General features: G+C 41.0%; 2 protein-coding genes across 6 annotated transcripts; both read left to right on the top strand.

Moving 5' to 3' along the window:
* Positions 1-1,712: 1,712 nt before the first annotated feature.
* On the top strand, positions 1,713-6,743 carry cfap100 (cilia and flagella associated protein 100). 5 transcript variants are annotated; one of them, XR_009120885.1, is made up of 15 exons: positions 1,713-1,762; positions 2,459-2,518; positions 2,595-2,671; positions 2,752-2,956; positions 3,035-3,099; positions 3,182-3,345; positions 3,675-3,755; positions 3,972-4,156; positions 4,232-4,295; positions 5,412-5,457; positions 5,531-5,685; positions 5,755-5,884; positions 5,955-6,157; positions 6,266-6,405; positions 6,551-6,614. XR_009120885.1 is itself a non-coding variant. In XM_058063502.1 (15 exons), the coding sequence occupies exons 1-15, from the start codon at positions 1,714-1,716 to the stop codon at positions 6,674-6,676; spliced, it is 1,704 nt and encodes a 567-aa protein (XP_057919485.1). In that variant the 5' UTR covers position 1,713; the 3' UTR covers positions 6,677-6,743. The 5 variants fall into 5 exon arrangements, 4 of the variants coding, with proteins under 4 accessions (XP_057919485.1, XP_057919486.1, XP_057919488.1 ...); XM_058063502.1 differs by having other exon boundaries at positions 6,312-6,405; positions 6,551-6,743; XM_058063503.1 differs by lacking the exon at positions 1,713-1,762 and adding an exon at positions 1,771-1,903 and having other exon boundaries at positions 6,312-6,405; positions 6,551-6,743.
* A 284-nt stretch (positions 6,744-7,027) lies between these two features.
* On the top strand, positions 7,028-13,899 carry ap1ar (adaptor related protein complex 1 associated regulatory protein). The gene is made up of 10 exons (XM_058063289.1): positions 7,028-7,224; positions 8,221-8,269; positions 8,351-8,377; positions 9,086-9,111; positions 9,182-9,278; positions 9,462-9,560; positions 10,490-10,551; positions 10,928-10,998; positions 11,105-11,227; positions 11,973-13,899. The coding sequence occupies exons 1-10, from the start codon at positions 7,154-7,156 to the stop codon at positions 12,242-12,244; spliced, it is 897 nt and encodes a 298-aa protein (XP_057919272.1). The 5' UTR covers positions 7,028-7,153; the 3' UTR covers positions 12,245-13,899.
* Positions 13,900-13,942: the final 43 nt, after the last annotated feature.

Raw genomic sequence — 13,942 nt, 5'->3', positions numbered from 1 at the left:
AAAAAGTGCTGTTTTGTCATCATTTAAAAGGAAAATGATTATAGTGATGTGTCGGCCGTGAACGAATCGCCTCTAAGAGCCGACTCTTGTCCTTGGGAGTCAGTTTTTCTGGCGAATGTCATTGGATGCGTCTCTGCGGAGGGGCGGGGTTAACCACACGCAGTAGTTTTCCAAAGTCTCTTCACAAAAAGCTGTTTTTGTCAAGAAAAATTTTATTGAGGAACTGATATTTTCCTCAAACTTACCTGTGTTCTACACCTGATTACTAAAGAAGAGAAAAAGGTAGAAACAAACTTTTTTTTCTGATGAAACATGGGAGTCTAATCTTTCTTTTGGGTGGTTCCATGTTTATATGGTCCTAGAACCCAATATTCTGTGTGCCTTGAAAATCTGTGTTATTTTTTTATTACAAATAAACATTTTTTTATTACAAAAATGTCTTCCCACCAGCTAATGCTAGGACTCCACCATACACCAATCCCAAATATCCCGAAATAAACAGGAGTACAGTACTCTATGTTGTTGGTGATGTTGGTTACTGTCTTCCCACAGCTGCCCTTTGTTTTCCCCAAGTGACGCTTCCATTTGCTGAGCTTTGCCGTGGCAGCTGAAAGCGAAGCATTTTACCAGTAGTGTGACAGCCATTTAAAATGTCACTTTTCCCTCGCCTGCTTCAGCAAATTGAAGAAGAAAAAAGTTCATTGACTCACTCAGACTGATTGTATTGAGGGAGGAAGAAGAGGATTTTGCATGCAGTGGGAGTTTTAGCTTTGAAAAAAAAGAGAGAGAGAGAATTTGCTCCTCACAGCAGCAGCCCAACTTTACACAGCCCAAAGGAACACAGGTCTTTTCCACAGTGGAAATGGGATTTTTGTAAAGCTGGCAAAGCCTTAACATGTAATGAATGCCCACAGTTGATTGTATTTTGGTATTATTCCTGACAGTCTGTTTAATTGAATTCATAATTGCACTGAGAATTGGCAATTTGGAACAACTAAATATAGAGCGCTCAGAAGGGAATGCTAACTACTTAGTGGCAACTATAAGTACATCGTTGACATTTAACAAAGACATTCACACACCATTTCAATCCCAGTCATTTTTTAATGACTTGCTTTCTTTGAAATGCACAAATGAACCAATCATTTTAGACATGATATATTATATGGATGCCGCATTGTGGCCTAGTGGTTAACATGTAGGCCGCACGGTCAGGACTCCCCACTTGGGCAACTTTGTGTTGTACAAATTAGGATGAGGGATGTACAGAATAATTGAATCAGGAAAAAAAATGTTAAGTATGAAACTTTACACAATTCCATTTCTTCTTATGCAATGTGACCTTTTGGGGGCCAACACTATTTTAACCCGGGATTTCCTACAAGTGAGAGTAGTGTGTGGGATGCTTCGTCGAACGCTGATGCACAAGGTTATGTGTGGATGCACAAGGTCATGTGTGGATGCGTGGGAAGAACTGTACTGTTCTAAGTATACCCACTCATGCACAGGATCAAGTGCAAAGTCTTGTCAGGCAAGTATTTGTATTAGTCAGACAAAGATCTTAGTTTTAATAACATTAACATAATCTGCCCGTCATCATCACTACGAAAAATGAAGGTATTGTATTAACAGCACATCCTGTAGTTACTGTATACAGCTGTATAGAGAAACACTGCATCCGATTGTGTGAAACATTACCGCCATCTAGCGGCGATGTTGGTTACACGCAGTACGAGGCAGGCATACAGGCAGGCCCCAAACGGTGAGTGTGTAGCGATGAACCCTAATCACTCTCCCTAGTCGCCATATTTGCGATTTAGCGGAAAGGAGGGACTAACTCGAGTAGTTGCGCTTTTCTTTGATTTCCTTTTACTGGAAAGAAGAGGAAATGTTGCCATTTCCGGTATGTGTGCGACGACTGTAACGGATTTGGGGCAGCACTACACTGTCAAAATTCAAAAGTACGCTTTACATATATATATTAAACAATAACAGTTATGCATTAGGTTGTTTATTTAAGTTCAATATTGACACTGTAAAGGGTATTCATTATTTACAGCGGTAGTGGCCAGTAGTGCATTTGAACAGGAAAAACACAGATGACGGTTACCATAACAACAGTACACAAAAGCCACTTTTTGTTATCCTTCTGGCACTCTAATACTTTGTTCCACACAATAATAAGGTAGGCTGTCATTTTACGTCATTTGAAGCAGTTTTTTGCGCCTTAGTGTTATGCTAACTAGTGTGCGGTGTCATGCTAACTCATAGCTATAGCCTTGTATATATTTACATACATACTAAGTACAAAAACTATAAATGCTTGGTCGTAGACAACCACAATGTACCTTAGAAAGTTGTGAACTATTTTTTCTATGCTGTAATGAGGAAATGAATGAATGAATCCTACTTTCCAGAAATTCACTTATCATGGTTTGTCATTACATTACTTTTGTAGCGATGTCCTCAGACAACCTTGTGTCAAAAAAGGGTGGTGTTGCCAAATCCCACAATGCAGGTACATGACATGGTACACACATGTACATCACATGGCGCATACGAGCATTAATGACAACTTCTTGTCTTTTTTGCAGACACAAGACGGTGGAAATCACCAGACAGCAAAAGCATTCTTCTACAAAGTTTAAATGAAAAATCCGAGCGACAAAAGGTGTGTATTGTGGTGTCAGTATGGACTTTTGAACGTGAATGACACATCAGTTGATACGGATGTTGTCATCCTGTGCTCAGGAGATGCGAAAATTCCTGCCTCTCCCGATTGACGAAAAGATGAGCTACAGCGCTCGAATGATGGCACAGCAGAGGAAAGATCTTTCCAAGCAGCTGGCGGAGGAGGAAGAGAGTGTGAAGGTGCTAAAACAAGCCAAGCGTAAGCCAACGCTCCCTTTCCAAACACCCGCAAGGCGTGAGTTGAAGACGGCCTTGTTGAAGCAAAGTGAGCTGAACTTGGTGAGGATGCACATGAACATGAACACGCAACTGTACTTTAAGTATCTGATTTATTTACACCCAGCACACATTGTGAGAGAATGCAAACACGACTTCATCGCCATGGAGCGTCAGAAGGCCGTGTTGGAGGTAAGTAGCATTTGTCGGAACATCTGCTGTACTTGTTGGCTACCAAGGACGTATTCATACCCTCGTTACACCCTCGTTTCAGATATCACTGATGACAAAGAGGTCAGAGATTTGTAAAATGGACAAGGCCATCGCCAAAGAGGAGCGACAGCTGAAGGAGCTGGAGAAGCTCATCGAGAAGGACAACCAAAACTTTGAACAGTTTCTGAGGGACAACGAGAAGAAGTCTACAGAGGCCCGAACATTGTAAGAAGAATCTAGCTTTCCACCATATTAGGTTGACTGTCCACAGAACCCAGACCTCAGGTCCATCAGACAGCTTTGAGAGAAACTAGAATAAAGATGCTGAGCCAGCAGGCCCAACAACTTTCATTTCCTGTACTTTAAGCGGTACGGTGTCCCATTACTTTTGTCTGTATAGCGTTACAGTTACCGGTCAAAAGTTTTCGAACACCCTCATTTTTCCCGTTATTTTTTGACATTGAAGACATTGAAGTCTAATGAATAGTTCTGTATGTCTATGAAATATAATCCTACCTTTGTAACTTTCAAATGATTACTTTCTCTGTTGTCAGTTTTGAACGAGAAGCCAAGTCTAAACAGGAGAGAAACGCAGAGATTAAGAAGATGACTTCTGAAATATCGATAATAAGAAGGTACAGTATCTATTGCTATTTTTTGCTGTTTTTTCATTGGCCCGCGGAACGTTCTAAAACATTATTTAACATGAAAACAAAAAAATTCACAATATTAACAGAAGAACGTCACAATTTTACAAGGATAGACTATTTTTTTCCACTTGAGGTTCCATAAAAATGGAAAACGCATAGAAAGAAAAAGAGGCATCCATCTAACAAGTCCTCTCTTATTAGTGAAGTTTCCAGCTATGAAGAAACACTACAAGAGTACAAGAGGTACAAGGAGCTTCTCTTTAAGTTGTCTCCACCAGAGTGGCAGGAGGCCCAGAGAGCAAAGCTTATGAGGAAAGTCCCACTGGATCAAAGTACTGAGGATGAGCTGAAACCCCCCCCAATGGACCCCACAGCGGTCAAGCGAGGTAAGTACTCCAAGTGTGTCACTTACTAAAAAAGAAGACAACTTTGAAAGTAATGCAGACAGACCATGCACGCAGAGAAGACTGTGGAGAGCGACGGTGCTGGTGGGAGGCCCAGACTGACATCTGCAGAGAGCACCAGGTCTTCAGCACACACTGCACTACTATATACACTATTTCATGTACTACTCACAAAAGGTGAAGGGATATTTGTTCTTTTGGTTATTAGCCAGCCTGCACTTGAAACGAGTGAGAAGAGCTTGTCAGGTTAGGATAGTAACCTTAAATGATAGAGTACTAGCATCATGAATACCACTCAGTCTAAACAACATCCAATACTTTATAAATATCAATCAGTATTTCCGTGTTATATCTTAGCACCAACGATACTTGTTTAATACCAACCATCATTATCATCATATTAGTGTGTAAAAAGTACTGTACTTTCACTACTTGGATTCAGTTGCATCAGAGGTTTAGAGAAGGGCAAACTAAAGGACATTTTATCTTCATCATCAAAAGCCAACATCCCTCATTTTTGATGAGTAGTGTACTGTAAAAAATCAATAATAATGTATGTACCTTCTGCCAACAGGTTGAAGACCAATTCATAACGATGGATACATTCATTGTAGGCAATAAATCATTTTTGTATCAGTTCAGGAAAACCTGACAATCGCTCATAGTACATATAGTAATAATAATAATCATACATTTTATCTCTATAGCGCTTTTCAGAGTACTCAAAGATGCTTTACAGTAGAGAAAAAAAAGAAATAAAAACAGAGTTAAAAGTAAAAAAAGTAAAAAGTTAGACATTAAAAACGGATTGAAACAGGTGGGTTTTGAGTTGTTTTTTGAAGGTGATTATGTCTAAAGATAACCTTAAATGTTCATTCATCATTTATATGTGTTTATATGCACTTTGAAATTATTTTTTGTATGCAAAACAATAAAAATGTGTCTTGTGTTAACATTTAACGTTAACAGCTTTCTGGAACAGATTCATTGGATTTACATTACTTCTTATGCGGAAAAATTGATTCGGTTAGAATGTTTGAGTTTGGTAGTGCAGGCACGGATTTGTTTCTTTAACGAACGACGTTATCCAAGATTCCACTGTTTCCACAAACCTATATTGAAAAGACTATTTTTGCATGTATTTTTCTATGTTGATTATATCTTCATATACTCTCACTGGTCGATAACTTCGTAACACACCTCATCTACACCAAATCATGTCCTTCATTTTTTTTAGTCCCTCCAAGCAGTCTGACCCAGACACGGACAGTTCAGAATACGAGGTGAGTTTTATAGACATTTTTTTTTGCTCGCTGGGGCTTGCAGTCTCCCACTCACCGTGTCATCTCCTCACAGGATGATCCGGAGTTGTACTTCACCGACCCCAAACAGCTGATTGAGCTGATGACGGAGCTAACGGAGCAGAACTTATCTTTGATGAAGAACTGTACAAGAGCTGAGGAGACACTGGAGGAGCTTAAACAATCTATGGAGGCAGTCAAGAAGACAACGTAAGCGCCAAACTATCTCGTTCTTCATCTAGAAACGTGGATTGAATGCAGATCAATCTCCATTTGAAGTGAAAAGGACGAGGCGCTCCTGAGACAGCAAATTCACGAGATGAACAGGAGGATCGAGGATGAGAAGGCGAGAGCCGCAAAGCTGAAACAGAAGGTTCAGGTCCATGTTTTGTTGAACATGGAACATGAGGTGAGGAAGCAGAGAGCAGGTTGTGCCGCACGTGTGGACAGGTATGACATCCCGTGACATCTTCTGGCAGGATGACATGCTGAGTGCTCTCGGGGAGAAGGTGGCAGAGGTGTACAGGTGCTGCGTGGACGACAGAGTGAGCAGCCACAGCACCTTGGAGAAGCTGGCCAGCATTGAGAAGCAGATGTCTTCACTACTGCTCTGCCTGGAGGACATACCAGAGGAAAGCTTGGAAATGATGCAGAAGATCAAGGACAGCGAGAGGAGGATTAGGTATGCCATGATATTCTGTGACAGGCCGTCCTCCTTTGGTAACGTTTCGTGGTTACAACATTCTATGATCAAATAGGTACTTTGTGTCCTTTTTTGTACATGAAACAGACACACAATAATGAATGCATCTCCATTTCCTGAATCTTCTCTTGAGGCAACGTGAAGAAAAGCTGAGGTTGCAAAGAGAGAAACAGATGGAACGGATGAAGAGATACTTAGAGAGGTCTCTGGCTGATGCCAAGAAAACTGTAAGTCACTCCATTGATGATGTTTTACTGAGCATGCTGTGTTACGTGTGTAGAGTGAAGACTGCATTAAAGCTGATTTGATGTTATAAGCTATCAGTAAGAGCCATGCAACCACAAAAAAAACTCATTTGAATTTCCCTTTCAGAGTGGACGTAAACTAATGCCAAGATGCATCCCGACTGCCCAGAAGGTCAAAGTTAAAAAAGTGGAAAGTGTTCCTGCTGACGACGACTTTAATGACTACTTTTTCACATCTTTGGATATCGAGTAAAAAAAAAAGAAAAAGAAAACGTTTCAATCCAAATGCATTGTTTCTATCCCCCATGCACTTTTGTATTTGCTTACTAATTTCATTAAATTTACATTCAAATTGTTGTTTTTCATTGCCTCTGCCATTTAAAATGTACAGATGTGGTCCACCAGGAGTTTAAATAATTTAAAGTAGTACTATATAATTGAATTAAGTGGTATTGTTTATAAGTTATTTCCAATTATTCTCAGAATTGTCCATCCAGGATCTCATTAGATTGTACAAGTGTACCTAATGTCGCTGGTAAAAACGAATACTGCATTACCACGGTCAGACGGTAGATGGCGGTGTTGATCACATGCTCTCAGTAGTCGAAGAAGGACGATGAGGAAGTACTGTTGGAGTTCAAGCTTCACTTTTCGATGTTGGAGATGCACTCTCCTGCGCTATTGTTACATATGATGTAACGCCGCTGCTAGAACTCTGTTTGACAATGCCATGGGTAATTGCTGGGCATTCTGTGTAGGCTTCTTCAGAAAAGAAGCTAACAGGATCCAAAGAGGAGGAGGGTAAGTGAAACATGAGCGTGGCTAGTTAACTAGCTAACTAGCATGAAAGCAGACCTGCTAACGTTAGCCAAGAATCAATGAGTATGACTGTTGTGTTGCCGTGTGCCTTTTAAGAGTAAAATTGAGTAAAGAGTAAATAGCAAAATGATGGTCAATATTTCACTATTAGGTCTCAACCTGTCGTGCAGTCAGCCTGGACGACCACAAGACCCCACCCCTGTGTGACTATTGCTATATTCATGTCTGCCGCATTTAGACCGTCAATACTGACAATGGCATGACTCGGGGGTCTTGTACTTATTGAACAAGTCGACTATGGTTACAACAGTTCCAACCATGGTATCACTTTTAAGCAATAACCTCTGGCTTAATGGCGTCTGACGTCATATACAGACTGTTACGTCACAATGATGCATGATACCGTATGCTTGACAGGGTGTCGAAAGTGCGCCCAGTGACAGTTTTTTTTATTGGCCCTTGCTCATTCTGAAAATATCATTTAACAAGACTAAATAAAACGGCGAAAATAGAAACATCAGCGCTAGGTTGTACAAGAATAACGTCAAAGTATTAAACAAGTTGTAATGAGAAGTTTAACTGTTAAAGATAAAAGATGACTGAAGTCGTAATGCTGTATTATGAAAAACAAAAAGTAATAAATACAGCAGAAATGAGAAAAACACAAGTTGAACTTAAGAAAGTAGCAATTTTAAGAGAATTATGTTGAAAATAAAGTCATCTCCCACATTTTAATAATTGTCATATTATAAATAAAGGGTCTGAAAGTTCTTAAGCGGCATTTGTTTTGTTGTTGTAACAGGTAACATTTAAAAAACATTACAACTTCTAAGAGTTTATAAGCTGTGTAATGTTTTGCGGCTCCATATGACTGTACTTTTTTTTTTAACTGGAAGAGGAGGGGAAATGTCTCCATGCTAAAGGTTTCCGACCCCTATTTATTAAGTGGTGCATGTCTTCATTGATTTGTTCATACAGGTCCAAATACTTCCGCAGCAGCACTGCAGGGGAGCATTATACTATAGAGGTATAACTACCTTTACAAGTATGACTGTCTTTTGGTGGTATATTCTGCATCTAATTGTTGTATTTTTGCTTAATTCTGCAGTTTGAAAATCTTGTAGAAAGTGACGAGGTAAGTGTCCTCCCGACGTTGTTCATTTGCTTCCAGAGTTATTGAACTGCGGGTGCTGGTTTAATTTTGTACAGCAGGTAGTGCCTTATAACGTGCTCAGGCGGCGAAAGATAAAGTATACATCATGTGGTATGTGCGTGTGAGGGGACCGATCATGCTCATTTTTAGACCCCTTGTGCGAGTAACTACACTCATTAACCAGCACAGAAAACTTTCTGGATTTTCCAGAATCTGCACCTATTGTGTTTCCTTGGATTTGTGCTTCCCGCCAAAACGGTCTGTTTGGATTTATTCCACCCACAGCCCTCCTCAGGGCACACCCACTCCGCTCTGATTGGTCACACTCCCAAGCTATTTCTGACCACGTTCTAATATAGTAGCTATAGAAGTTGATAATAAATTGTTCAAGTCTTTGGAGAGCTGATTGAAAAGTGTTTAGGAGCTACTGGTAGCTCGTGATCTACTGGCTGGAGACCCCTGACTTACCGTGTATCAACTCAAAGTGGTGCTCCTCCAACCTTGCCTGCCCGAGGAGGAGCACTCATTGTCGCACACACTTTGTCGGAAACACCGCTAGTGCCGTAGTGCTCAGGAGAACTGGGAGGCAAGGGCGCTGCGTCCACGTTGCCTACCTGAGGAGGTGTACTTATTGGTCTGAAAAGTGGACAAAGCATAATCCATTCTGAAATTGTTTTTGTTTTATTACAGGATGAAAGCCCAAAGCCTTGTCCTAGGTAAAAGATTTGATTAAAACATGTGTTAGATTGTGTCAGAATTGCAAAAAATGGTTTATTCTCATTTCAGGCCCATCAGCGAGGATGAAATCAAGCACCTGCGTGAGCATCGATACACCGCCATCTCCAACAAGCAGGTCCTGATAGACCGGCAGCTTCAAGCAGAGGTAAGATGATCTCCTGTATGCTGTTAGCTTGATGCACTGTAGTTAGTGTGCCCATGTCATTTTTTTTATGTTTTAGACCTACTTTTGCTTATCTTATCATTTGCTGCATTGTTTCTTTTTCTGTTTGGTAATTTTCTGTATGTGTCTTGTCTGTTTTTGCTTCGTTTGGTTATCCCCACTCAGTTAGAGGCACAAGAGGAGAGGTTGAGGCTAGAAGAGGAGGCTAGAAATGCTGCTCAGCGCGAGGCTGCCAGGTTGGCACGTGAACGAAAAATGAAGGAGGTGAGGCGACATTGAGCGCTCCTCCAAGCCCTCCCGGTCGCTGCTTCATATCTCCTAGTACTCTATCTTATATATATCTTTTGTCTTGTAGCCTTCAGTACACATGTCAAATGATCTCTGTTATCAAGATGGAATGATACACAGGGCAGGGCTGTCTGTGTGGCATGGGGGCCTTTTCGCAGCCTGCGGATGGCCACAGCACCAGAGTAACAATTTTACAAGGACACATTTTTTATGGTCATATTTTGAGGAAAAAAATGTCATTTTTGCAGCATTGGCTTGAAATAAGACTTTAGTTTTGGGAAGTCTGAATATTATGAAAAAGAAACAAGGAAGTTCTCATTTTTGGAAAATTGGGTTGGGGAAAAAGTTAAAATATTACAATAATAATGTCAAAATATGATGTAAATAAAGTCATAATTTTGAAGATCATTTTTTACAATGTAATTATTTGTAAAATTAAAAAAGTAGTAGCAGTAATGGAAAGAACAGCAGAAATAGTCAAAATATTAAGAGAAAATAAACTTGTAATACAGAGGAGAACATTGCATTTTAGTAGCACAGAATTTAAATACTGTATGAAAGAAACAATATTTTTGGAAGCTAACAAATTTTTTTGAACAAAACAACATAAAATTGTAATTTTTGGAAGATTAGGTCGGAGAAGAAGTTTCAATATTACAAGAACAAATGTAGTCATATTATCACAAGAGTACAATATCCACACGTGTTGCTTTAGAAAATATGAAACCTGCCCTGGAATCTGTTAATAATGCATTAATAATGCCTCGTTCCACTGCTCTTCTGTTGGCACGCTACACGCTTGCACGTTTCTGGGATTGCAAGCCATTTCTGAATATCTCTCTTATGGAAGGTTTATGAAGATCACCTCTGATCAACTTGATGTGTGCTGGGTTTTTGTTGTCTAGCTGGCCACGCAGAGGACGAGGGGGACAGCAGATGGCTGTGGCAGCGAACCTCAACAGAGAAAGTGAGTCACGTCCACTCATCAGAAAAGCGGATGATTGTGTCAGATGAGTCAGTATTTTTTTTGTTGTTGTTGCTGTAAATCTTTCCGGGTGGAGTATCCTGCATCTCCCTTGGAAGACTCTGTTGGTGTTCAATGAACTGATTTGTGCACGACGATGAAATAGTACCGTTGAACTCGGGGTTTCAAACAACGCAAGATGATTTTGGCCGCATAATCTGTTATCTGATATCAGTAACTGTAATGAAGTACGAGACATCAGTAAACTGATAAAGCCAACGTTAAGCATCTCTTAAAGTGTCCATTCATGTTGACAGAAAGAGCCTTTTTCTGTAAAGGAATGTTTTATAGTTAATGTTGTCATCCTGACCCATTTCAGACAAGCTGGTGATGGTTTTGACCCCTCCCTCCAGAATGTCAAGGCCCAGTCAGATGCCTTCAGAAGCAATAGTGAGTGGAACTGGTGTGCCGTACTGTATAGGCTGTCCAACTCGGTTGGTGAAGAAATTATTGGAACTTCTAGTCAGCCTTTGCCTGAATATCTTTGCATTTCCAGGACTTCCCTCGGACACAAACGTAGTGACTCCTAACACAGAGAGCAGCTGGGATTTCACCGCCAAGACTCGCTCCACCAATGATGACGGCACCTCACTGGATCTAGAGTGGGAGGATGAGGAAGGTGACTGTATTGTTTAGCTTGGGAAACTTCAGTATAACACTGTGGAACAAAAATGGGGTCTTTGGTACATTTCAGTGGCTGATTGTAACTATACAATCACTTTTTATCCATCAGCTCTGGTTACTGAGATATGATGTACAGTAGGTCACACGAAACCCTAAAAAATGCCTGTTTTTCATATTCCTGTCATATACAGCCATCCCGGATTTATCGCAGCTAATTGGTCCCAGACCTGACTGCGATAAGTGAATTTTCACACAGTAGTATTCAATATTAATAAATCAAATATTTATTAAGTTAGAGCATAGGAAACCAGTTTCTGGCTTTCTCAATACATTTTTTTTTTTACCATTATTAGAGCCCGGTATACATGAAACAACACCCCTACAGTCTCCTTGACACTATTATTAGTCTTCATTTACAACTCATTGCTCAACTGTGATGACTGCAGAGACAGGAACTAACTAGTTAAGTTAGCCTTTTCACTGTACTCATTCTGAACTTAAATTGTTTCAAACGGATTGGCGAAGAAGGACAGCCAAAAACTATGCCGTGTCGGACTTGCCGTGTCGCCATGGCTCACCACATACAGCGTGAAGGTAATCTGATCTCATGTAACGTCATCAAAAGCTCAGCTTTTCAGACCAGTCAAGGCCCAACTGTGGAGCAAAATGGCTGAAGGTAGATAATTCACCACCTTTGCCTTTCAATTTGTGTTCATCCTCCATCCCTCCTTCCCTCTTAGGAATCAACCGAGCCCTTCCAGCCTGGGAGAGGTCCCGGACAGAAGAGGACATTCTGCGTGCAGCCTTGAGGCCCGGCGGGAAGCAAGCGCACAGCGGTCCAACCTCTACCTCTGAGGACTCCAACGCGCTGGAGTGGGAGAATGATTTTGTGAGTACCCACCCAGAGGACAACATGGACCCGGAATTTGAGGGTTTTGTCAATCCAGTGTTGGACACTCCCTCCGAGGACGCCGAGGACTATGGCCTCAGGTCGGACGGCCAGGACAGATAGTCTCTAGCACAAAGTGAGACCTCCTCACATCACAGCTCACCAGCTTTGTTTTTCCCTCTCATGAAAGAAATGTACTTCACTGATCTTCATTTGAAATAATGTGGTAGAAGGATCCTGCACTTGGCCCTGTAAACCAAATCAGACTTTTTCAGTGCCTTCATCGCTGAACGTCTTATGTATTGTATCTGATCAAGCCCCATCCTGTGACCTTGGGAAGAGTATCTTTCTTTCAGTGTTCACTGCCCATTTCATCACGCATAGAATTGCCAAATTATTCTCAAGTAATACTTGCTCCGAAAGATCTGAGGATCTTTACAGCTCCGTTTTTCCATACTGTATCATCAAAGGTGGTCATGCTGGTGGTCCTTGGGTACCAACAAGTTAGTTCCAAGACGCTTTCCTATTCTTTGGTGCAGTGCGGCTTGGGAGACATAATGAAGTATAAGAAGTTGTCTCATAAATGATGTTATTCTTTCTCGGCGAGGCTGAGCGTGCACACACTGTATCCTTCCGGCCAGCACGAGGCGCGAACTGCATTCTTGGGCTGTGTGCAGCGTGTATTCTTCCACCATGCTCTAACCACGACTAGTCTCCTGTTTGTGGGCCAAAATGAACCTTTTGATGAGTATACGAGGGGGCATTCTTAAACACGAAATGCTGTAAACTGAGGCCCACCTGGAATGAAATAATGACTAAACCCATGGAACTGGAACGACTACTTCTTGATGCTAACCAGTCAGAAGAATGACAGCTTTTTGATGGTGCCAAATACAAGTAGTGTATTGCATGAGAAGTATCGTTTCTTCTGCATCTCAAAGCTTTTGCACCACACGATCATTGTGACAGTTGCTGACAAGCTGTCATGCGCCTGGCTTGCAGAAATCCTTATAATGGTCTTTTTTTAACATTTCTTGTCGATCTCTGCTTATGAATTCACCTTCCATATTTAATTGAATGTATCCTCCTATCAAAGCAAATGATCTCCTTTTTTGGACAGTGAACCTAATTCTAATTATGTACATTAGCCATCAATATAATTGGTAGTGTTTAAGGGTTATTAATGCAAGCAATTCAAGGTAAACGTCATATCAAAGGGTCTGAACCAGAACTATACCTATGACTGTCTTACTGAAAGCAATATTTCAGTCGGCACAGGACCAAAGACTTAAACTGGGTTCTTTTTTCAACTCCTGCTCCCCTAACTGATTTGTAATTATTTAGATGATTTTATACTAATATTTGACATCTAACATCTTTATTTTGTTGTTGCTTTCATTCTACCATTTCCAAATGTGTTGTACTGTCACAGATTGATCTGCAGCTCTAACATGACCCCTGGCTCACACTGCATCGGTCGCGGCTCCGATGGGGGCTCACACTAGCTTCGTGCGGTGCAGCTCTGTCGCCGGTGGCCTTACGGCACAACGGACACGATCCGTTTGGTGTCTGTTTTTCAGACACTGTGGGTTTCCGCAAGCCCAGTGTGAGTGGCACTTTGGAGCAAGCCGGATCAGGACCGGAGCCCGGGGTGATGTTTTTTTAGGCCAGTGTGTCATTTGTATAACTTTATTTTCACAAAGAGCCTAAAATGGCATGTATTTATTGAATGACTGGAATTGACTCTGTTATGGGCTCGCCATTAAAGCCGGAACTTATTTTGTTTCCATCTGATGTATTAGACACACACAATAGTCGGAA

This window comes from Doryrhamphus excisus, chromosome 23, assembly GCF_030265055.1.
Source record: "Doryrhamphus excisus isolate RoL2022-K1 chromosome 23, RoL_Dexc_1.0, whole genome shotgun sequence".
NCBI classification, from domain to species: domain Eukaryota; kingdom Metazoa; phylum Chordata; class Actinopteri; order Syngnathiformes; family Syngnathidae; genus Doryrhamphus; species Doryrhamphus excisus.
This window is presented reverse-complemented; position numbering and strand designations above follow the sequence as displayed.

What these genes read in the sequence shown, in the direction of transcription:
- cfap100 (XM_058063502.1), top strand. Translation starts at nt 1,714, where the DNA reads ATGTTGGTTACACGCAGTACGAGGCAGGCATACAGGCAGGCCCCAAAC. An exon ending in ATACAGGCAGGCCCCAAACG is followed by an intron (nt 1,763 to 2,458) that starts GTGAGTGTGTAG and finishes TTACTTTTGTAG; the next exon opens with CGATGTCCTCAGACAACCTT. An exon ending in GACGGCCTTGTTGAAGCAAA is followed by an intron (nt 2,957 to 3,034) that starts GTGAGCTGAACT and finishes ATTTACACCCAG; the next exon opens with CACACATTGTGAGAGAATGC.
- ap1ar (XM_058063289.1), top strand. Translation starts at nt 7,154, where the DNA reads ATGGGTAATTGCTGGGCATTCTGTGTAGGCTTCTTCAGAAAAGAAGCT. An exon ending in ACCGGCAGCTTCAAGCAGAG is followed by an intron (nt 9,279 to 9,461) that starts GTAAGATGATCT and finishes ATCCCCACTCAG; the next exon opens with TTAGAGGCACAAGAGGAGAG. An exon ending in GTGAACGAAAAATGAAGGAG is followed by an intron (nt 9,561 to 10,489) that starts GTGAGGCGACAT and finishes TTTGTTGTCTAG; the next exon opens with CTGGCCACGCAGAGGACGAG.